This window comes from Barbus barbus (assembly GCF_936440315.1).
Source record: "Barbus barbus genome assembly, chromosome: 8".
NCBI lineage: Eukaryota > Metazoa > Chordata > Actinopteri > Cypriniformes > Cyprinidae > Barbus > Barbus barbus.
In genome coordinates, this window is record NC_136736.1 from 28,216,154 (window position 1) to 28,239,507 (window position 23,354).

Consider the following 23,354-nt stretch of genomic DNA (forward strand, 5'->3'; position numbering starts at 1 on the left):
ACTGGAGGGCGCGAGAGGGGCACGTCATGTGGAAAGTCTGCGAGGAAGAGACGCGGCGGTTGAGTTCAAATTCTACGAAGAAAAAAAGACAAGCAGCGAATGGAGGGAAATTAAGTTTAGGTATTGCGCTTTATTAATTTATTTTCTTATTCAACTGAAAATCTGTCTTTTATGAAAGTAAGACGTGTTTAAAGTCATTGAAATGCCGAGAGCTGTTAGTTTTCTTCAGTATAATGCAGTTGTTGTTGCTTTGAGTTAACGTATGTCTAACGTTAGTCTGAAGAAGTGTTACTATAATGTAGATAACCTTTAGACTGATTTTAACAAACCACCTTAAACGTCTTGTTTATTTATTTTTAATTTCAAATACAGTGTTCCTCACTTTTATTTATTAGATTTTGTCAGATGGAGCAGCTGAATTTAGGGTAAGTTGATCTCTTATAATGTAACTTATTCAATTTATTGTAGGTAACGTTAGGAGTCACGTAGACCGAGTCAACAAGCAGCTTTGGATGAATAATGCAGTCTTGCACTTATTGATTGTGTGTAAATGATTGAGGCGATCTGCGCATTTTTAAAATGTTCTTTTATGTGTGTTTACTATACTGAGAATATTTCAACTGAAGACAGAGCTCCGTTAATGTTTTGATAACGTTTTGCTTTGCTTTAATGTAAATGTCAGAACTATTGTATTTGTAATTATGACCTCACCTCTAAAACAAATCTAATATTTTGCCAACTAATATTAATCGTTTAGGCTTTAGTGGCTTGGAAATAAGCTCAGATCGCTTGTCGTCGCTTACTTTTATAATGACTGTGTAAATAAGCATACATAAGAAGATATTTTGAAGTTGATAATTTAGTTACTGTCATGCATTGACGTAATGCAAAAAACACCTCTTTTTGGGCTTGTAAAATGGATTTCAATGCTCTTAATTTGCATTAGATAAAAACATTTGATAAATAAATACACGTAATGTAATAAATGTCCATGTATTTATAAGTAAGTGGTTTTCTTTCCAGGTAAATTCCACAATATGTTATAAAAAAAAAACTTGTATAACTACTCTTTATTTTTCCAGCAATGAGGCAGTCAACTCCTCAAGAAGGAGACTGTCTTCAGTATGTATTCATTATGAACTTTTTGAAGAATTATCCTTTCCATTGTTTTTTTTTCCTCTTAATTTTCTTAAATTTCTAAATGTCTCAGGACATAATATAGTGCCCTTTGATTTTCCCCTGACAGATTTTAAAAGCTACACGAACATCTATGAAAATACATGGAGCTGAGCAAGAAGAACAAAAGGTGATTAAGTTACTGAGTGTTTTGAATATAATTTTTGTTGTTGTTGTTTAAAAAATAATAATAAAAAAAATGTATGTGTATATTTATGCAGGAGGAAATTGTCAAGCCTGTTGAGAAGAAGAGAAATTCACGTAGAGTGAGTTTTGCCACTACAAATAATGTTCGAGTCTTTACAAAGTAAGTGCAATGATGTTGACCCACTGATTGGAAGATACAAACATAAATTTACATGCGTAGATAATTCATTTATGATATTTAAAATTTTACAGCGAAGCAAAGAGTGAATCTCCTGTTCTAGCATCCATTCAAAACACACAAGTTGGTAAGCAGTTTATTTGTTTTTGACATGTCATCTGACGTTAATTTTTGGTTCATGGTTAAGGATTATGTGTACCAGTTCTCTCAATATTTCTGTTGCATATATAAAACATTTGCACGCTGTTAATTTACTTCATTGTGTTTTGTTAAATTCAGCAGGAGATGGACCAAATGAAAAGTATGTAATGGCTTATGTTTTTTTTCATTTGTTTTCCAACTTGTTCAAGTTGGACATGTTTAGCTGCTTTTCTACTGTTAGGCCAAAATGCTTTCCCTGCATAATCTTTCCAATCTGGCCCATCCAGCACAGATATGGTCCAGCTTTGTAAAAAGCAGTATTTTATGATTTTGTGTATCCATGTGATCCACATCATATATGTAAAGCTGTAACTTTCTTTTTTTTTTTTTTTTTATGACAGGATTCTGCATTTTGTGGATGAGGGAAGTCACCAAATCAAAGGTAATCTTTTTATGGAAAAGATGTCAAATTTTGCTGACCAATTGAGATGTTGTTCTCCAATCTTGTTCACAGTGCAAGTGGTTTTATTCAAAATGGGAGTGTGTTGACATAATTCGAATAAGTGATGTTCACTGTACCACAATCTACATGTATTTACATGCTTCCTGCAAATGATTTTCATAGTCAGACAGTGAACCACTAAACCTTTCCATTTCTTTCAGGCCTGGATACTTTGTTGAACACTCCTCTTTATCTGTCCCAGCATAAGGTAAGTACTAATCTAAGGCAAAAATATTATGAATTTCGGGCTTCTGCAATTTGACATCCTTGATTAAAATATATGTATGCTGCAACAGACATTTAATTTGGACTGTGTGAATGTACAAAGCCTGATTGTCAGTAACTACTTCTGCGTTTTTGTATTTATTTGGCATTGATACACACCTTGTTTTGACATACACTGATTATTTTGACCTTTCTCTCTCAATATATAGGTAAATTTTTTCTCCGATCCAGTCTTGCAAGATGACTGTGTGGATAGAACAATGCTGCTCGGAGAGGATACTGGATACATGGATATTACTCAGAGTCACACAATCACAATTGATAAGGATTATGAAATTGAAGAAGAGACAAAACCAGATTTTAGCGTCGACATGGCTCAGACGATCCGTGGTGATCTGAATGTCGCAAGTCAGAAGGGTTTGCCACATGAAGCAAATGCAGAGAGGAAAAATGCGACCAATGACTCAGACTTCAGTGCTTTTCTCGCCAGTATGAGCTTACCCACTGTAAAAACCAATAAGCCCCACTATTCAGAAAATCAGCTTGGTAATATCTTCAGTTCAGCCAATGCAAGCACATCGGATATTGATAAGGAGAATCACTTGCCATCTTTTTTAGTGAAGCAACATCCAGGTGCCAAGGGTAACCCACAACAACCTCTGGGACTTCAGCGAAGGCGTTCTCGTGTTGGAATTGTTGAAGACGCTAATATAGAGGCAACCAAGAGTCACACTGTTGTAACTGAAAACAAAGATAATGATCAGCCTTTTACACACTCTGTTTCTGTAAATCAAAGAGGTGTTGCATTCATGACATCTGCCTTTTCGAACATCCCAGATGACATGGAGCTCACTTTGAGCCAGACTGCTGCAATCAATGTTAAAGTTACAGGAAATATAATTTGCAATGTCCAGGCTGCTCTGGAGCACAATAGATCCCATCATTTCTCTGAGGATGACAATGAAATGGAGATGACGAGGGCATCTGATGTATCTGCTCGCGAAAAAGACCACACAATGAGTATGAAGGAGCAAGCTCAGCCTTCAGTTCCCACAGCAAAAAGGATGTCCTTCTTTAATATGATTGGAGATGGAGAGACAACAGATCAACATAAAGCTGGTTATTTACAGAGCAATCTCTCAATAGCCCAGACTACTAATTCTGATGACATGGAAATGACGGGAATATTTGATGTATCTGTTAGAGAAAAAGACCACACAATTATGAAGGAGCCAGCTCACACTCCAATTACCAAAGAAAGCAAGATGTCCACTTTTGATTCTTTCGGAAATGGAGAAACAGTGGATCGAAACAAATCTAGCAACAACTTTATTGCTCCAACTGCTAATCCTGACGATATGGAGATGACACAGTGTCAGACTATTGTTCTCAATGACAGACAATCAAGTGGAGACAAGCCATTCAGCAACACAAGGAAGAGTTTGCCTCTTGTACCTTTATCCACATCTGTTCGAGAAGATGATCATACAGGCAATATGAAGGAGGAAGCTCTGCGTCCATTTCCCAGAGTAAGCAAGATGCCCTGCTTTGATTTAGTTGGAGATGGAGTGATAATGAATCACAACAAATCAGGCCACCTCCCAATAGCCCAAACTGCAAATTCTGATGAGATGGAGATGACACAGTGTCAAACTATTTTTCTTGAAGCCAATCAGGTCACTGGAGACAAACCTTTAAACAACTCAAGGAAGAATTGGCCTCGTACATCAATATCTAGACCTGAAGGCAGTGATGGGATGGACATGACTCAAGCATTCACAGGGCGTATAATGCTAAATGCTTTTCCGGCCTCCAAGAAGAAAAGAGACGAAAGCATTCTGATGCCTGCCGCAACTACATCTGCTTCACATAATGATAGTGACTGTATAGACTTGACATGCCAACCAAGTACTTTTGATAGGATTTCTTCCCCAAGTCCTGATGAAATGGAATTGACCAGATGCACCACTATTAACATTGACTCAAACCGTACCTGGTTAGGGAGTGCTGTGGATATCACAGGTACAAGAAGAGCACCATTCTCTGCTAATAAAACAGTCACTGTGGTTGAACCTATGGACATGACTGAGGTACCCATGGCACCAGTCATTGAGCAAAAGTATAAAGCTTTTGTGACTCAAAGAAAGTCAGGAGCACGAATGATGCCCTTGATGTGTGATCCTGAAAATACTGAAGCTGATAACCATCAGACTGATTTCTCCAACCCTGATGACATGGACATGACACAATGTCAGACTGTTGTGCTTGAGGCTGAAAACTGCAAGAGGGCCAAACCATTCAGTAAATCCAGGAGGAGTTTGAACCTTGTATCTACATCCTCCAGTCCTGATGTTGATAGTATGGAGATAACCCAAGCACTCACCAGCAATATCGTGTTAAAGAGCTTTGTATCCAATGAGGAAAGAAAACATGAGAGAAATCTGTTGCCTGTAGCACAAAGTTGTCAAACGCAGGATGAGTCTGACTGCATGGAAATGACAAGTCAAGCCAGTGCATCAAATCTAGCTATTCCCTGTGTTGATGATGAAATGGAACTAACAGGATGTAACACGATTGCAATTGACTCAAAAAGCACATTGGCAGCAAGTGCTACAGAGATCAAAGTGCATGATGGTGCACTTTGGGCATCAACATTTGTTTCTAGATGCACCGTGTCAAGTAAAGAACAAAATGAAGTGAGTGAACCTGTCAAGTGTGCTATTAACCATGTCTTCCCCTCAAAACATGTTTTTGATCTTGATGGCAAAAACATTAAATGCAACAACACAGAGGCAACTTCCTATGGACCAGCTGACATGCAAGTGGACAAAAATTGTGAAATGGCACATCCAAGCAATGTGATGACGACTGATGAAGACAGTGATATGCAGGTTACAAAGGTGCTTACAATGCCCATTGAAACAGAGCAAAGTGTTTCTTTTAATGAGAAAGAAGAAGCACAGATAAAGACTTTTTGTGGCTCTAGCAATGAAGAGGGTCGAACACTTTGGCCTAACAAGGAACAAAGTACAAGCTCAGTCCAACTTGAAGGTTCCTCCTCAAATGAGTCTGTAGTTGATTCCTTCATTATAGAAGAGCTGCAACATGCAAAAGCAAGACGGAGAAGTCTAGCTGACTTTCAAATGGAGCTTCGCAACATGTCAAGGCATATCCAGGACGAGCAAAAGGCAGTAACAGGAAGCACAACTGCGCCTCTGCCTTCTTGTTCCCTGCCTGAGAATTCCCTTAAAGAGCAGTGTGAAATGGAAATTTCCAGTGAGTCAACTTCAAATGTCACGCCTAAAGTCAAGCAAATAAATAATTCTGTTCAAAATGAGAAGACCACACCTTTTAGTCTTAAAAAGAAGGCGTTCTCATCAAGGTTGTCATTGTGTGGTATCGTACCAAAACTACCGAAACGAGCTACAACTGTAACTCCTAACAAAACTGTGACCATAAGCACTAATGATTTACAGTGTCTTCAACTAGAGAAACATTTTGATGTTGCTGAACAAAATAGCAACTGCGAAACAGTCAATATCAATGACGAAGAGTTCCCTGAAATGAGCAGCGAAGAAGACTTGTCAGGGAGTCTTGAAAATTGGCCAAATAAAAAGCAAGATGGACTAGATGGTTCTTTGGTTGTACCTAAACATGAAGACCCTTTGGAGAATGAAGTCTTTGAGTCAGACACAAGCACGAGTCCTTGTTTTAAAAGACCACATCCAGAGGAAGACCCTTTTACAGCAGAACGAACCAAGAAAGTCTGCGTTTCTGACATGGTAGGCACAAAATGTTAATAATTCTCACTTTAATACTTTGTTTGCTTAGTATTTCCTGCTACACGCTTAGAGGATGTTCTGTAATAAAGTGTTAAGCGTGGGCTCCATTGTTGTGCATTATTATGCTAATGCCTAAGATTCTGTCTCCTCAGGGGCCTGACTATCATGAAGCTGCCGTACAGTGGGAAGGTAATTTTACAAGGCATGCCGCTCGGAATCCCAAGGCAAAGACAATTGAAGATACAGGAGTGTCTGAATCCAGTGAGTTACTTGTGTCAGTTCTCAGACACAGTGAAATGCACTTTCCAAAACCATTAAGAAGGTTTCAATGTGGTATATTTATAAAAGAAAATGTGATCTGCTTTCCAGCTCTCAAATACTCACAGTTTGACTCTCATATGGATGGGACGCTGGATCACATATTTGATTTCAGCAAGGTAGCATTATTTACACACACTCTCGTTATCCCCCATATTTAAAGGGTTAGTTCACCCAAAAATGAAAATTCTGTCATTAATTACTCACCCTCGTGTCGCTTCAAACCCGTAAGACCTCCGTTCATCATCGGAACACAAATTAAGATATTTTTGGTGGAATCCGAGAGCTCTCAGACCCTCATAGACAGCAAGGGTCCTTACACGATCAAGGTCCAGAAACGTAGCAAGGAGATCGGTAAAATAATCCATGTGACATCAGGGGTTCAACCGTAATTTTACGAAGCTTCGAAAATACTTTTTGTATGCAAAGAAAACAAAAATAACGACCCTTGCTGTCTATGGAGTGTCTGAGAGCTCTCAGATTCCATCAAATATATCTTAATTGTGTTCCGAAGACGAACCGAAGGTCTCACGGGTTTGAAACGACATGAGGGTGAGTAATTAATGACAGAATTTTCATTTTTGGGCGAACTATCCCTTTAAAAGGATTTTTTGTGTACTGCCTATCACTGTTGCTCATACTTAAGGGATTTGAACAACCATAAATGTTACACTTTGCCCTGTAACTCATCCCATATTGTAATTGCAACAGATATGAATAATACTTTAAAATATGTGAATTGTTTAGAGAAAGTGTGCCTTGACACACTAATATGTTTTGCATGGGAAAGCACTTCTTATTATCATTTTAAAATATAGTTGCTTATCTCATTCTTTTATTTCCAGAAACTTGAGGATGGAAGCATCACAGTGAATGAGATCCTAAGCCACTTTGGTATCAACTTTGTTATCCACAGATCTAGACCAAGTGCTCTTCCTGACAGTGTAAGTGGTCTGGCTTTCTCTTTTTCTCTTTGTGATCAAATGTGATGGTTGTAACACATTTTTCCTTTTTCAGTGTAGAGCTGAAGAGACACGCACCATGGAGGATTTGCTCAAAGAGAAATACATATACCACCCCAAGCAGAGAGTATATGAGCAAGACTGTAAGAATCTCACAGAGATAGTAGAGAGGTATGTACCAATCTGGATTTGATAATGATGAGACTAAAAACACTACCACTGCATTTTTGTGTGTGTGCGTGTTTAACTGACATAAATGATAAATTATACATTTATATATAAAAAATTACATTATATTTTTTTAAACTAATTTCTTCATAGACTTAAAGAACAGATGCCTGAACAAGAGAAATCCCTGGGATGCATTAATGGAGCCCTTCAGCAAGAGTTATGTACTCTCTCTGAAGAGCAAGTATGTCGTTTTTATAGCCAATCCTGGGTCATCTTATGTTAAATCATTAAAATCAGTTTATATTGTTCATCTCTGAGATTAAATCTTCATGTATGTTTGTTTTCCTCAGTTAAAAAGCTTTGGCTCCAAGTTGAAAGAGCGAAGAGTTTACTTTGGAAAGAGAAGCAAAGCACTCTCTCATGAAATGAAAGGAGCCTTGTACTCGGAGCTCATCAAAACAACAGGGGTAAAAGCATTTTTGATTCTTTTATGTTGATTTTGTTAAATAATTTCTCAAAAAGCCAAATTATTCTTTAATCTAAATATTCTTAGTTTCTTTTCTAAATGTCCTGATTTGAAAAAGGAAATTGATTGGACCACGCTTTTATTTCCTTTGTGTGTATTTACTTTTAAAACAGGAATTAAGTAGGGAAAATGAAGAACACAACCTTTTTAAATGATAAAAAAATAAATGTATTAAAATAGCCCTTATTCTTCATTTACATCACTGCCATGAACTTGATTTCTTCTGCTAGAATTTAATTGGATGTAATGAGTAAGAGCAAGATGATCAGTCATCAGTATTATCTTCTATTTTCCCAGAAGAAAAGGTTGTAATTTTGGATAGTGTTTATCTGTTAAATGTTGTTTTTGCAGATAGCTTTTTATTAACTTTTAATTTTGTTAAAGTAATACACTAGTGCTAACCGACACTGACTAAAAGTCTTAACCGCTGTGCATCTGTATTTTCTCCCAATACGTTTAGGATGCAAAACAGAGTCTGATATCTAAAATCAAAGAGACTGATGAAATGATTGAAGACTTGGATGGATGCATTAATGATTTAGAAACTGGTATGGATTTTCTCCTTGGCTCTGTTTCATGTTTGAATGAGTAGAGCATTAAGTACTACATAATCATATACTAACCTGCAGGTAAATAACTCCCTCCTTCTATACTAGAACTTGCATCTGTAGAGGCCATGATTATGGGAGATCATCTTGATGCTCCTCAAACCAAACCAGCCTTAAAAGCCAAGGAAGAGGGTAAGTGTGCTACTATAATATTGAATTTTGTGAATCTAGTAAGGAAGATGTAATGATTTGTCTTTTCCTTGTTTCCTTGTTTTTCCTCTCTCTACTAATAGATTTCCAGATGCTTAATTCAGCTGTCACGGAAAAGGAGAGGTACTGTATATTCTTCTATCAGCACTATATAAAATGATTAAGGTATCGATATTTTTTTTTTGGCTGAATACTAGGGCTGGGCGGTATGACTATATTATCGTATATCGACAATGTCTTGTAAGTATCGCGATGGCGATGTCAACAGTCAGGTAAAAGACGATTATCGATTTTATAAAAAAGACAAATGATAAACCTAGTAAATTGCAAAAAAAATAAAAATTTACATGACCCCATAGTCACCATACAGGTCTTTTTGCATTCAAGAATGAAATAATTTAGTAGGAGGGTTGGGAATAGAAAAGCTGTTCCAATTTTTGAAATCAGATCAGATGGAAGGTCAGGAATCGAATTACTTGTTATAAAATTAAATTTCGATTCTGCTTCTCGATTCCTGTATGCGCATTTATTGTGATTTCAAAAGATTCAACTGCATGAAGACGAAATAGAACTGGCTTCTGCACTCGCGCGCTGTTTTCCGTGCTGCGCACACACACAAAGTCCACGCACAAAAGCCGCCTCTTATATACGCGAACACTGGACTCGGCTCCATACACACAGAATTATATCAAAATATCCCATAAATACAATCGGTTATGTCTTAAGTCTGGGGTCGACAATATAATTGGCCCGGTGGCCCGGACGTGCTTTTAAAACCGTCAGGGCCACCAGATCGCTCCAACCACTAGCCCGGTGGGGCCAGTAAAAATAATGCCTCGATTAAAAAAAAGTCTAATTTCACATTAATTACCTGTGGTTCTGTGTTTTGATTTCTGTTAAATAGTCTCGGTAACCACCGCTAACACGTTACGTGATCCCGACAGTTACAGATGCAGCGGTTTATGCGCTCCGTGACGTCTACACCGCCTTGCTCGCTCCCGCGGTTACGCGCGCAAACTGCACACTGCTGCTCAGCACCTACCTATAGCTACTATTAAGCTAGGCTACATGTTTCTGAAACCCCCATCACCCGGCCAAACGCCGGGTAAAAAAGAGAAGGCAAGGAAGAGAAAATCACCAGAGGAATTGAGGGAAAGCGAAAGGGAATACGAAAAGAAAAGGCAGAGAAAGTTTCAGCCCCAGTGGCGAGACCGCTGGAATTGGCTGGGCTTAGGGGTGTGCGATATGACGATTTTAGATCATGGACGATACAAATGTCTCCACGATCTGCTTTTGAAGAAATATCGTAGTATCGTGCTACAGCACATTATATCAAATACAGTTCTGGTGCCTCCGTCTCTATATACTGTACAACACCACATACAGCAGTAGAGTTACTCTGACAGGACACTGCACTGATTCGCGATCGCAAAAGTACATTATTTGCACACAAGCCTTGCTGGTTAAATGTTTCATTCGCGCGCTGGTCTGAGGTGCCCTTTTTCTGAGCGCATTCACCTGAAGCACGCGCACTAAAAAGCCTGTCTAACAGCGCCTGATTACTCAACTAACTTATCTTTTGCGCTAATACTGGCAAAACACAAGGTTTACATACAGACTCGGTTGGTTATCTCTAAAAATGAAAGTAAATAGTTAAGAGAGAAACGGATGCGTGCCTGTATATTAGATGCGTGCAGCTCTTAAAGGGACAGGACACTAAACATGCTGTCGACTGTCATTAAAGGGATAGTTCACCCTAAAATTTAATTTCTGTCATTATTTACTCACTCACATGTTGTCCCAAACCTCTATTAATTCCTTGTGCTGAACCCAAAATAAGATATTTTGAAGAATGAGGGTAACCAAACAGTTGCTGGTCCACATTGACTTTGATAGCAGGAAAGAAAAATCCTGTGGAAGTCACTGAGGACCAGCAACTGTTTGGTTTTCCACCTTCTTCAAAATAGCATTTATGTTCAGCAGAAGAAAGAAACTCATTCAGGTTTAAAACAACTTTTGAGAAAATGATGGTATAAAAATACAACATTATGACAGAATTGACAGACAGATGACAGAATATTTATTTTTGGGGGAACTATTCATTTAACGTTAACAAAACAACAAAACGCAGAGAGAAAAATCACTCACTATTCTTGACTGAAAAACTTAAATACAGTTGCTTTAGGATTCAGTCTGTCTAGTGTTTTCTTTCTATATTTGTTCATTCAATTTCATTGAATGCTCTGCTAAATACACCTATTGTACCTGAAAATAAAGCACTGTTTGTTTGTTTTGTATATTATGTGTATTTGTAATGTGTATCTTTGTTCTTATTTTTTAATAAGAAAAAGAGAATGATGACAAAGATTTTTATCTTCGCCCACTTTGGCCTAAATATCTGCCATGTCTTTTTGTTTGTTTTTTGTTACCTTGAAAGGCTTTGTCTTTCTAGTTTGGCTGTAATGCTCAGACAACTTGTAAAACCAACATGACAAAGAATCGTGATAAAATCGTGAATCGTGATATTTCTAAAACAAATCGTGCTATGATATTTTTCCCATATCGCCCACCCCGAGCTGGGCTACGATCAAGAAAAAAAAGAGGTTTACTGTGAGCTCTGCAGATCAATCCCCACATATGCAGACAAGTAAGTTAGAGAAAAGTTAACGTGTATGAAACCTATGGTATGAACATAATATAATGAATTGCTGTGTGACTACGGAGAATGAATCCTATGCAATAGGTTTATTTGCACTCTTTTCATGTTTTTGCACAGTTTTGCTGCACTTTGCACTAAACCTACCTTAAAAAAAAAAAAATGTTATTCATGTTGTTCAAGCAAACTGTTCTTTTTCGTGATTATTGGGATCAATACCCGACGCGTTGACCTGGGCCAGTGAACTTCAAAAGACACTGGCCCGGAGGGCCAGTGGCAAATTTCCCTTATTGTCTACCCCTGCTTAAGTGAACTTAAAGAGTTGAGAAAGAATACAAGGGTGTATGGGCATGCATTGACAGCTGCCGCCAGTAATTAATGTTAATCAAAGAACAAAAGAAAAGAAAATCCCTCACTGATCTTGACTGAATCACTTTTGTAACCTCGGTTTATTTTTTATTTGCCTGTTTTTCGGGGCTGACTACCATAATGGCAACGTGCATGTGTGTATGCGGTTCTGGAGATGCTTTCCAATCCTATTTATCCTTATTTAGGGTATAGACCTATTCTATTTTGATCTGCAGTTTAATAAAAGTTAAACAGAAAAAAGAAAAATAGTAGCACTGCATGTGTTTCTGAATATTTATTTAAACAGAATGTATAATGATGAATAACCACAAACATGAGTTACAATACACAAATTCCTTCACAGCCTATTCATACAGCGCACATAGTGCCCTATTTTTACAAAAAAATTTAAACAGTGTATACAGTATAATTGTGTTTAATTAAGCTGAGATATAGCACTATAAATTCTTAATTCGTTTGCAACAAAACTATAAAGTTTTGTTGCAAACAGATTAAGGCATTATAGTACTAGCTTAGGCCTATCTCAGCTCAACATGCACGCGTTCGGAGTTTCGGCAGCCCAACACTGAAAATTATATTGTGGGCGTTGTATTTTGATTAATAAATTAAAATACAAAAAATGAAATTTAAATTATCCTGCTTCTAAATAAAAAGCAGTTATTTTTATTTAGTTAAAAATGGGCCAAAAGAGACCTCTGAACTAGGCTACCAGAAAAGAAAAAAAACTTCAACGGTTTTGCTCAGAATTAGTTTTTAATCCCTGCATGATTTTAGTCGTACATGATAAATATCAAATAGCCTACGTTATAGCTTGACTATAAGTTTAAAAACAACGCAACAATTGTTATATTCAAGGAAATTAAACTTACCATCATGAAATGTCTACACAAAAAGAAAGAGAAACATCGGAAAATAGGGATATTTTATTCAAGATATTAAATGAATGAATGAATGAGGCATTTATTAATAACATCAATATGCATTTATCTTTCTTACAATCACCGCCAGAATGTCCAACTTCACCATGATGAACTTAAAATTTTCCTCAACAGTTCTGCTCACAAAACGAAATTCATTTCAAACACAAATTTGATAAGAACAGAATGGAAATTATTAGCAACACCAACATAACAGTTATGCTAATGTTTTCTGTTAGTTTAAACACAAACTAAGAAAAAGTAAAACCGAAACTTTAATGTGGCAATAATTAAGACCAAACTGAACGTGTGTTTATGGTGCATATCGGCAATGTTGTCTCGGCCGGGACGGGACGGGGCGTGGTGGAGGTGGGGCTTGGGTAGAGGGTAGACGATATTATCGGATATCGCAATATTTTTTACGGCGATTATCGATAAGACATTTTTGACATATCGCCCAGCCTTACTGAATACTAAAATTCTGAAGTTTTTAGGGAAATTGGTGAGTTGGAGATTCAACTGAGGTCTTTGGAGAGCCAACAGGAGAAGTTGCAAGGGGAATCTAGTAGCCTTAAGAATCATCTTGCAACCTTGAACAGGTATTTGTTTTTCCCTTCAATTTAAAACCGATTGTAGCAGCACTTTGGCACCCTGTCTACACTGCAAGGGCAGCACACGAGTGACAATAACAATTGTAGAACTCCCCTATTATAATCAATTCGTGAGGACAGCTTGGTTGATTTATAATCGCTTGCTAGTTTATCTAGCACGCCAGCAGACAAGCTCGCAGAAATGACACTTCCATGCTTAAAGGGGTCCTATTATGCTCTTTTACAAAGTCTTGATTTTGTTTTGGGGTGTACTAGAACATGCTCTCATGCTTGGTGGTTAGAAAATTGCATTATTTTTCACATAATTTACATTGTTACAATACCTTTCTCCCCAGCCTGACACAAACGACTCTATTAGTTCCGGGTTTGATGAAGGCCCGCCTTCCGAAAAATGAAATGTGTTGTGATTGGTTAGCTGTCCCAGTGCGTTGTGATTGGTAAACAGTTTTTGAGTATTGCCCCGCCCCTTGCCAAAACAGCAAGTTCCTCAATATTGCCATATCAGTTCAGACCCCTAGAATATTGAACAAGAGGATCTTGCAGAACCTTTGCATGCACGGATATTGCAAGACATATTAAAGTGGTAATGTTATAGTTGTTGTTGTTGTTGTTTTTTTGGCTAAATAACGTTTTAGATAGGATGTCAACAACAGCTTAAAAATAACTGCATTGACTATGTACAGATAAGTGCAACGGTAGTATGTATTATGTTTATTGTTCTTTAATTCTATCATTATAACATGAATTGCACTGAAACTGTTATACAGTTGAATTTATTTATACCATAGTCCCACAGACTTACACTATTTGTGGTGGCATATATATGCAAATTAATTCTCTGCCAGCAGGAGGCACTGTTGGAGCGGAAGAGATCGCGGTTTCCCCGGTAACGCTGTACACAAAACAGAGCTCTGCTCACAAACGCTGCTTTATCAGACATTATATGCAAGATTTAATGAAAATGGCATCCAAAATTATCTGAAAATAGCTGGTTTCCATCAGAAATACAGTGATATAAAAACACCCGCACTGGGTTTCGATTTTGAAACGTGCAGTGCTCCTCAGCCCCCAACCATTCAAATTTCTGTAGGCGGGATTTACAATTTGTTATGTCATAAATACAGGAAAACAACTTTGTAGTCCAAACTTTACGTTCGCTGTAGTTCTTGAAAAGGGATTTTTTTTAAAACGAAATATCTCCCTTTGGAGTGGACTTTGAGATTTGTAACTTTGTAGATCGTTTTATGCCCAAACATACACTCTACACACTGACTAAAATTCAAAAAGTGAAAAAGCATAATAGGACCCCTTTAACCCATGTGGTTTGCTGATGTTTATTTTTGCTACTAGATGTTGCGTTCAGTATGTTTAATATTATTGTTATTATTTGACTGCTGTGCCTAGCACATATATCACATCTATATATATATACATATATACAGTTGAAGTCAAAACTTTACATACACCTTTCAAAATCTGCAAAATGTTAATTATTTTACCAAAATAAGAGGGATCATACAAAATGCATGTTATTGTTTATTTAGTACTGACCTGAATAAGATATTTCCCATAAAAGATGTTTACATATAGTCCACAAGAAAAAATAATAGTTGAATTTATAAAAATGATCCCGTTCAAAAGTTACATACACCTGAATGATCCACAGCTGTGTTTTTTTTTTGTTTAGTGATAGTTGTTCATGAGTCCCTTGTTTGTCCTGAACAGTTAAACTGCCTGCTGTTCTTCAGAAAAATCCTTCAGGTCCCACAAATTCTCTGGTTTTCCAGCATTTTTATGTATTTGAACCCTTTCCAACAATGACTGTATGATTTTGAGATCCATCTTTTCACACTGAGGACAACTGAGGGACTCATATGCAACTATTACAGAAGATTCAAACGCTCACTTCAGAAGGAAGAAACATGCATTAAAAACTTTTGAACAGAATGAAGATGTGTATATTTTTCTTGTTTTGCCTAAATATTATATTTAGTACTGCCCTTCAGAAGATACTTGCATGTTTTCCAGAAGAAAAATTAAGTTAAATTTACCGCAGGCAGTTTAACTGTTCAGGACAAACAAGGGACTCATGAACAACTATCACTAAACAAAAAAAGATACAGCTGTGGATCATTCAGTTGTATGTAAACTTTTGAACGGGATCATTTTTATAAATTCAACTATTATTTTGTCTTGTGGACTATATTTAAACATCTTTTATGGGAAATATCTTATTCAGGTCAGTACTAAATAAACAATAACATGATTCTGAAAGATTATGTGCAACAGTTCTTAGTACAGGTTTAGCTGATTTCAGTTTCTGCCTGTAGGATGGTATAAGATGGACCAAACAGTGATCAGAGAGTCCTAAAGCTGCCTGTGGGACAGAGTGATATGCCTCCTTTATTGTGGTGTAACTGATCCAATATATTACTGTCTCTGCTGGGACACGTAACATGCTGTATGTATTTTGGCAGTTCACGGGAGAGATTTGCTTTATTAAAGTCCCCGAGAATGATTAAAACAGAGTCCGGGTGCTTTTGTTCTGTCTCTGTGATCTGATCAGCGAATTTCTGTAAAGGCAGGCTCACGTGCGCTTGCGGTGGAATGTAGAAACGAGAATGAACGAACAAAACTCCTGCGGCGAGTAGAACGGCTTGCAGTTAATGAAGTGTTTCTAGATCAGAACATCACATCTTCTTTAACACAGTTACATCTGTACACCACCTCTCATTGATGTAAAAGCACATCCAGCTGCCGCGCGATTTCCCCGTTGATTCTGCGTCGCGGTCGGATCTGATCAGCTGAAAGCCAGGCAGATGTAATCTGTTATCAGTCACCGTTTACACTGAAAGTAATAAAATCAGAATCATTCTCACCAAAGTTTCAGTGCTGCCCTATGTTGTTTGTTATTGATGTTTTAATCAGGTTACTTGTCCGGTCAGGCAAGTAAAATCCTCTTTCACTTGCCCCTCAAAAAGTTAATGTCAAGCCATGCATATGTATTGTGCTGAGGTGTGATGATTTGTCTTTCAGTTTGAACGAGTGGCGCCTTGATGCAACAGATGAAAGGGGGGCTTTGTTTACCTTCCTTCACAAAACTGTGCATCTGCAGGTGAATCTGCAAACACCTGCTGGTGAGTTGATTATTGCTTTATAATTACTCCTAATGGTTTTTCGTCATTATTGTCATATAGTAGCTGAAAATATTCTCTTGTCTATTAGGAAAGGACTGGATGACTGAGGATGTGGAGCGAAATATAGATGTAAGCTTCCAGTTGCACCTGGATGGTAAGTGAACAATAAATGGAATTACTTTTTTTATGATGTTTTCATTTTATTTATTTATTTTATATTTAAAATCCACTTTGTATGGATCTCCCCTGACTATTTTTTTTTAAAGTGGAAAAATCTGAGTGTCATGCAAGCATGGTCCATAAGTTACTTGCACTATACTATCATTCTCAAACTCAATGGACACAGAGGTACCCAACAACCCGACATATACCAGAGGTAAACAATAACACTACAAAGTACAAGCATTCAGTCTTTAACATTCTGAGACATTGTTTTGCTACAATGGTGTGCACTGTGCAAGATCAAGTCTGAATAATATATGACAAGAAGTCTAAATGCTTTTGGATAATTTCTCAACAGCTGCTTCATGACATTAGTTTGGTGGTGGGTCGTCTCAGGCTCTTGGGTGAGGAGATTAACCGGCTGAAGAAGTGGGGTGGAATGAGGCTCCGCATCCTGAAGATCACCTGTACAGACACACGGTATGTTACGCCTTTTACTATTTTTTTTTATTCATGCACTTTTCCTTGGCATGTTGAGCCATGTTGCTTATGTGGTTGATGCAGATTCCAGTTTTTACATTGTCTTAACTTCTACATTTCTAAAAGACCAAAAACAACAGAAGCGTGTCAACTTGAAGTTTCTGATGCAGACTTGCTTTTAGAAAAGTTTGTAACCATAATGACAGATTAATGTAACTGTAAGCATCTGTTTTTGTTTTACTCTTTCAGAGTTCATGTCATCTTCTCAAGTCTGAAAGCCTTTGAAAAGTTTGAGTTAAGTCTGATGGTCACTCCAGACTATCCCTTTGGGCCACTTCACATACAGGACTTCAAAAAACATGTTGGGGACACAAGGTTTGAAAGCAATTAACATTTTTCGATCACAACAAGTTGAAATGTTGTTATCTGGCATTTTGAGTGGAGATAAAATCACCTCCATTAGACAGGATTGTTATTAGAAAGAAATGTTATGAAGTCTCTAGGCAGCGCTTAGTGAAACACAACAGCTTTTCATGTCTAACCATTCAAAGAAAAGTACAAAATATTACAGTGATATTAATTGTAACTCAGTCTGTTGGACAGAAACATTGTTTATGACTAGAGTACTTTATAGCACAGTTTCCTATATACCACAGACTCATTTTCACTTATGTACTGTAGATGAAATGCAGTTGACATTGATGCTGAGAGTGGCAAAATTTAGAATAAATGAAAAGCAGTTCTCTTAAGATCATTCATCAGCATGTGGTCCATGGTACATTGAAATGGAAATATTACCAACAGCTACATTGATGTTCATTTCATTAAAGTATTCACACTACATGTTTATTCTGTGTTGATATTGTCTGTTTTATGCTTGCTGTCTTCTGTAGGTTGAGTCAAATTGAAGACATCATATCATCAGTCAAACCCGCCAAGAACTATCTGACAAAAGTCCTCAAGAAGATTCATGATGACCTCCTGTTCTAGGATCTCAGGCCTTGTTTAATCTGCTCTTTTCTGTCTTTTAAATGTTTGTACATATTGATGTTTTTATAATCAAATAAATAATAATTAAAAATGTAGCCAAAAACCACATAAATTTTGCTGGCATTCTTTACTCTTCTTGGCCTGTTACGACTGGATCGTAGCTTCATGAATCCAACTAATGGAATATGATGTAACGGAGCCTCAGATGCTGCTGTTGATGATAATTACATATGAAGAATGCAGGTAATCTTGGTTATTGGAGTGAATGATGCTTATGTATCTATTTGTACTCTGCTTTGTGTGGGTGTTTATTATGGTTTGAGTTCGGAAATATATAGAAATTTGCAAATAGTGCCAATCAGTGTTGAGAAAGTTCCTCCATTTATAATTACAGATTTAATGGCAGATTAAACATCAGACAACCAATGGATAAAACCAAGTCGTCACCCTGAAAATCATTTGCTTAACGTAAATTAAGACAGAAACTAACCTGTTTACAAGAATTTAAGATTATTCCCAACGTCGGTGGCAACAAACTGCAACTCGTTATTGTATGTCATCGTTCAAAAGGCTAGTTTGGCCTCAAGCCCCACCAGCAATCTCCTACATAGACGTGAACAGAAGAATGATTTGTATTGCGTAGAGCGAATAATTTGTTACTGTCAGCTAGCTGTCAGGTAATCAAGATTTAATGCCGTGTCACCACAGGCGAAGATCTTAGGAATGATCCTGACCTTTGACAAGACTTGTACTGCATTGAGATAAATGGATGGGCTCTCTTCATCTTAGAGAGGAAATTTTGTGCAACATCGAATGCGCAAAAATTGTGACAGTGAAGGAATGTTCCTGTACACATGAATTATTGCGAAGCCTGATAATAATAATAATAAAAAAAAAATAAAGTGCAATACGACTTATAAATTATTTATTTTTTTATTAAATGACAATGAATGAAAATTTACTCACCTACAGACCATCGAAAATGTAGATGTGATTGATTCTTCATAGGAACAGATTTGGAAAAAATAGAACTACATCACTTGCTCACCAATAGATCCTCTGCAGTAAATGGTTCTGTCTTGTGAAGTCAAAAGATGCGTGTTTTTAAGAAACAATCCATCATTACTGCTTTTTAACTTTAAACTGTTTTTAGCTCAAATGTGAGTCCATAATCCATAACAATGTTTCCTCCAGTGAAAGAAAGAATTAAATTAAATAAATTGAAGTGCAGACTTTAAGATTTAATTCAAGGGGTTGAGCAACCATATTTATACACCGTCCCTCCATTTTCAGGGGTTCATTTTTAATATTTTGTTGAGAATCCTCAAATCTGGCCCACTCCTGCAGAGTTTAGCTCTAACCCTAATCAAACACACGTACCTGAGTATGCTAATTGGAGTCTTCAAGATCATTAGAAAATCACAGGTAGGTGAGTTTGATCAGGGCTGGAGCTAAACTGCAGCAGATTGGATCTCGGATGACCTGATGGGTGAGCTAATTTAAAATTTTAAGTGAGCTATACTTGTGAGAGTACATGTGCAATATTACCATTATGACTTGACCATGTTTGCAGAATCCTCCTTCTGAAGCAAGACTTTTCAGCATTGAAAACCAACATACAGACTTTGACTGGCAGTTGTTCCACATCATTTGCTTGGGTACAAGTGAGAATGATGGATCGCTGACTCCTTGTGAAGGTAACTTTATATAATACTCTGTCTATTTTTGTCTTCACTATTTGATGCAACCAAGGTTAAGCCATGTAGAGTGCATTAAAATCATATAGAACAGAAACGAATATATGAAGCAAAGAAATAGTTCATTCACATATCAGGTTGAGGCTCTAAAGCAGTGTACATGTTTAAAAACTGAAAATGCAAGCCTTCTTTAATTACTCAGTTCATGTCATTTGTCCCACAGCATTAGTGTGATTTTTATAGCAGAAACTATCAGCTCTCTGATCATGATGCTATCTGGACACAGTCCAGGAAATGGAGAATGAAGAGGAATCTAGTTGGCTATGGTTGACAGGGACGGTGCTTATTACCACGTCACAGCTGACATCATTCTGTGATTTACATCATAAAAGAATGTCCTCTGCAATTACAGAGATGTTAATAAAAGCACTTGACCTAACAGGGCACAGTAGACTGTATTTAAAGGCCTGTATTTAGATGAAAAGCTATTAGCAAACAGTTTTGCTGTTGTAATGTTACATATTTCTGAGTGAATTGACTATTTTATGGTGCTTTGGGTCTTTTAGAAAGACTCTGCTAAACTTTGATTCACCTCCAAATGCATCTAATATTCCATTTCTTTTTATTTATTTTTTTGGACAATGAATGTGCTTTTAGACGGTTTGCAAACGCAGCAATGAATTCTAAAAGCAGACATCTTTAAGAATGGTTTTAGTATTAGGCTTTTATATGCATGCATGCACTCTACTTGTTTGGCATGTACTCTACTTGTTTTTAAGCCCAAATATTGATATTGTGATTTTGATGTTGATGCAATGCCCACAGGCTGGGTTTATTGAAAGATGTTCTGTTGCAGGTATCCGGCATATTAATCAAATTTTTGGATATCTTTGTTTTCCTCTTCTCATCAGTTTGATTGGGTTACTTAAAACATATCCTGTATATGTCAAAACATGTTTACCATAATAGAACTATATTGCTCTTATGTTAATGAATCTGTGTTTGCTGCTTTTGTGAGCGGGCAACAGATTGTTTTTGTTTATTTCATTCTCTGAAAAGACCTTGAAAAGACAAACAATCCCAAAGACATAAGAGCCGGACAGGCTTTTTTCGAATTTCCATTAACTGAATCACAAAGTACACTGGTATAAAGCCTTATTCCTCCTTGATCAAATATTTTACTGATATCAGTGGATTCTATTTACTTGTTTACACTCCCCATGCCATTACAATAATCAAGCAGAATTGAATTTTATTTACATGTCTCAAATGCTCTTGCCATCTCACTAGATGGAACCCAGAGTGGTGTTTTAGCTGAGACAGATCCCATATGGATGCACATATTGATGAGTCTACTGCACCTTGTATATTGAAAAATGCCTCCCGAAGTGTTTCTATGCAGCATTAAAGCTTGATGCAGGCTCCTGGTCTTATTATGCATAAATGTATCTGTGTATGTTATTTCAAAAGAAAATGTTTTGTGAAAATCTAATAAATTGTTCAGCAAAAAAAAATCCATCACCTAGGCCACACGAACAGCAAAAATAATGTAAACTCAGGGTTTGTTGTCAGCTTGTTGTTTTGAACATGTAGTTTATTTTATTATTCCTTGTATTATTATACACACACACACACATGCACACACATACAAACATGCATGTGTATATATATATATATGGATATATGTGTGTATATATATATATATATATATATATATATATATATACACGTGTGTGTGTGTATGTATATAAAAATAGTAATTTTAAAATGTAATATTATTACACAATATTACTGTTTTTACTATAGTACTGTTGTTGTTTTGGACTGAATAGACATTATAGGTTTAAGGTTTTGGAAGGTGGAGTAACATGGGTTAAAAGTCTGGACCGGTAACTAAAGATACAGAGATTCGAACCCCACAGGGAGCAATCTATGAGCTATAACCATTGAGTCTTTGGGCAAGACACTTAACCCCAGATTGCTCCGGAGGGACTATCGCTATAATAAGTGTACTGTAAGTCATGCCTGATAAAATTGTGAACTTGAGTTTTTCTTCAAGACCATTTATTGGTCATTTGTTGTCCAATGGCATGGTGACCGATCCTTTGCTGTTAGAAAAAACAGTTTTTGTGTGTGAGAGTGAAATGAAGCAGGCCTTCATAACGGCTCTCTATTTTAAGGCGAGTAGAATTTGCCACCTGTCTCTTCTTCTCTGGATGCCTTGACAGCTCGTTTCCCCCTATCACAACAGTCCACAGACAGTCTCGTCCCTGTGTCATTCACAAAAATTCAGTACTGTATTTGAGGTTCAGTTTGTTCGCAGGGCAGCGATTCCCGTCACTGGTGGGGTCTCCTTCTTTTTCTGTTAATAAAACTATAGGATTAAAGGATTTGACGGCAGTTTGGATCTTGTGTCATGGCCGAAGCAGGGAGCCAACAGGACCAATGGGAGGAAGGTTTTGAGGATGAATTCGGAGAAATTATCAAAACTCGATCAGGTAGGAGAAATTATGATTTACTTAAGTTATTTGGAAGCCTTACAGGTTGTACATGAATTTCAATACGTTCAATGAGTGCTAAAATAGTATGCCTTAGTTATGTTTTTACGTAAATATAATTCAGCTTCAAATGAGATCTTATTTAATTATGTTTCTATATATATCATATTTATAAGCAGCGTGACTTTTATTGCACTTCTAGCCATATTCAAAGTAATATAAAACTTTAATTGAATTTATAGCAACATGTATTAGTGAATTTATATTTACTGCATCATATTTTCACGTTTTATTGTGTCTGTTCATTTTGTTGCTCAAATCAGACATTTACTATTACATGTTGAACAATCCGACTTAAAATCTCATTTCTGGCTTATGCTCCACCCTGAATGAGTTCACATCTATTTTTTTTCCTTCACTGTCATGCTGTATTCAGTAGGGATCATGAGTGATCTATAAATGCTCTCTGGTGGAAATAGGACAGGTCTTAAAGAGCTTGAAATAGTTGCAGCTGCCTGGTGTTGGGTTTCAGAGTTCCTTGTTGGAGATTTAGCCATGTTGTTGTTGGCTGTGTGTTGTTTTGCTGGCAGAAGACACTTTCTCTTGTGTTTTCCGTGCGAGTGTGTTTATGATCAGCAGTGAAAGTTAGGAGAAAGTAGGCAAATAAGTCTGACGATCAGCCAGAGGACACAAACAATACAGTAAACCTCTGAGAAGAGAGCTTTAATAGAGGACATCTGTTATCTGTCCTAAATCGCGCCATACACTGGTAATTTAATGGCTTTTGGGTTTAGCAAAAAAAAACTTTTTATCAAAAAACAATTTTCACTTTTGTTCATGGCTTGGCTGTATAGTTATTTGGAAACTGAAAATCTTTTTTCTTACATTTTTGGTTCTTCTGATGGCTTCTTCAAAACTTATGATTTCTCTAAAGCACCAGTATATAAATGG

General features: G+C 36.9%; 1 protein-coding gene across 1 annotated transcript; it reads left to right on the forward strand.

Moving 5' to 3' along the window:
* Nucleotides 1–36: 36 nt before the first annotated feature.
* On the forward strand, nucleotides 37–18,313 carry LOC306873618 (uncharacterized protein). The gene is made up of 26 exons (XM_079423037.1): nucleotides 37–120; nucleotides 396–425; nucleotides 1,083–1,122; nucleotides 1,247–1,306; nucleotides 1,398–1,483; nucleotides 1,576–1,628; nucleotides 1,781–1,802; nucleotides 2,044–2,084; nucleotides 2,306–2,352; nucleotides 2,579–6,151; nucleotides 6,304–6,412; nucleotides 6,521–6,588; nucleotides 7,315–7,413; nucleotides 7,487–7,602; nucleotides 7,753–7,843; nucleotides 7,953–8,069; nucleotides 8,589–8,676; nucleotides 8,785–8,868; nucleotides 8,970–9,009; nucleotides 13,323–13,427; nucleotides 16,476–16,576; nucleotides 16,665–16,730; nucleotides 16,843–16,952; nucleotides 17,097–17,218; nucleotides 17,468–17,593; nucleotides 18,112–18,313. Exons 2-26 carry the CDS (start codon nucleotides 406–408, stop codon nucleotides 18,206–18,208), a joined length of 5,481 nt encoding a protein of 1,826 aa, XP_079279163.1. The 5' UTR covers nucleotides 37–120; nucleotides 396–405; the 3' UTR covers nucleotides 18,209–18,313.
* The last annotated feature ends 5,041 nt before the right edge of the window (nucleotides 18,314–23,354 follow it).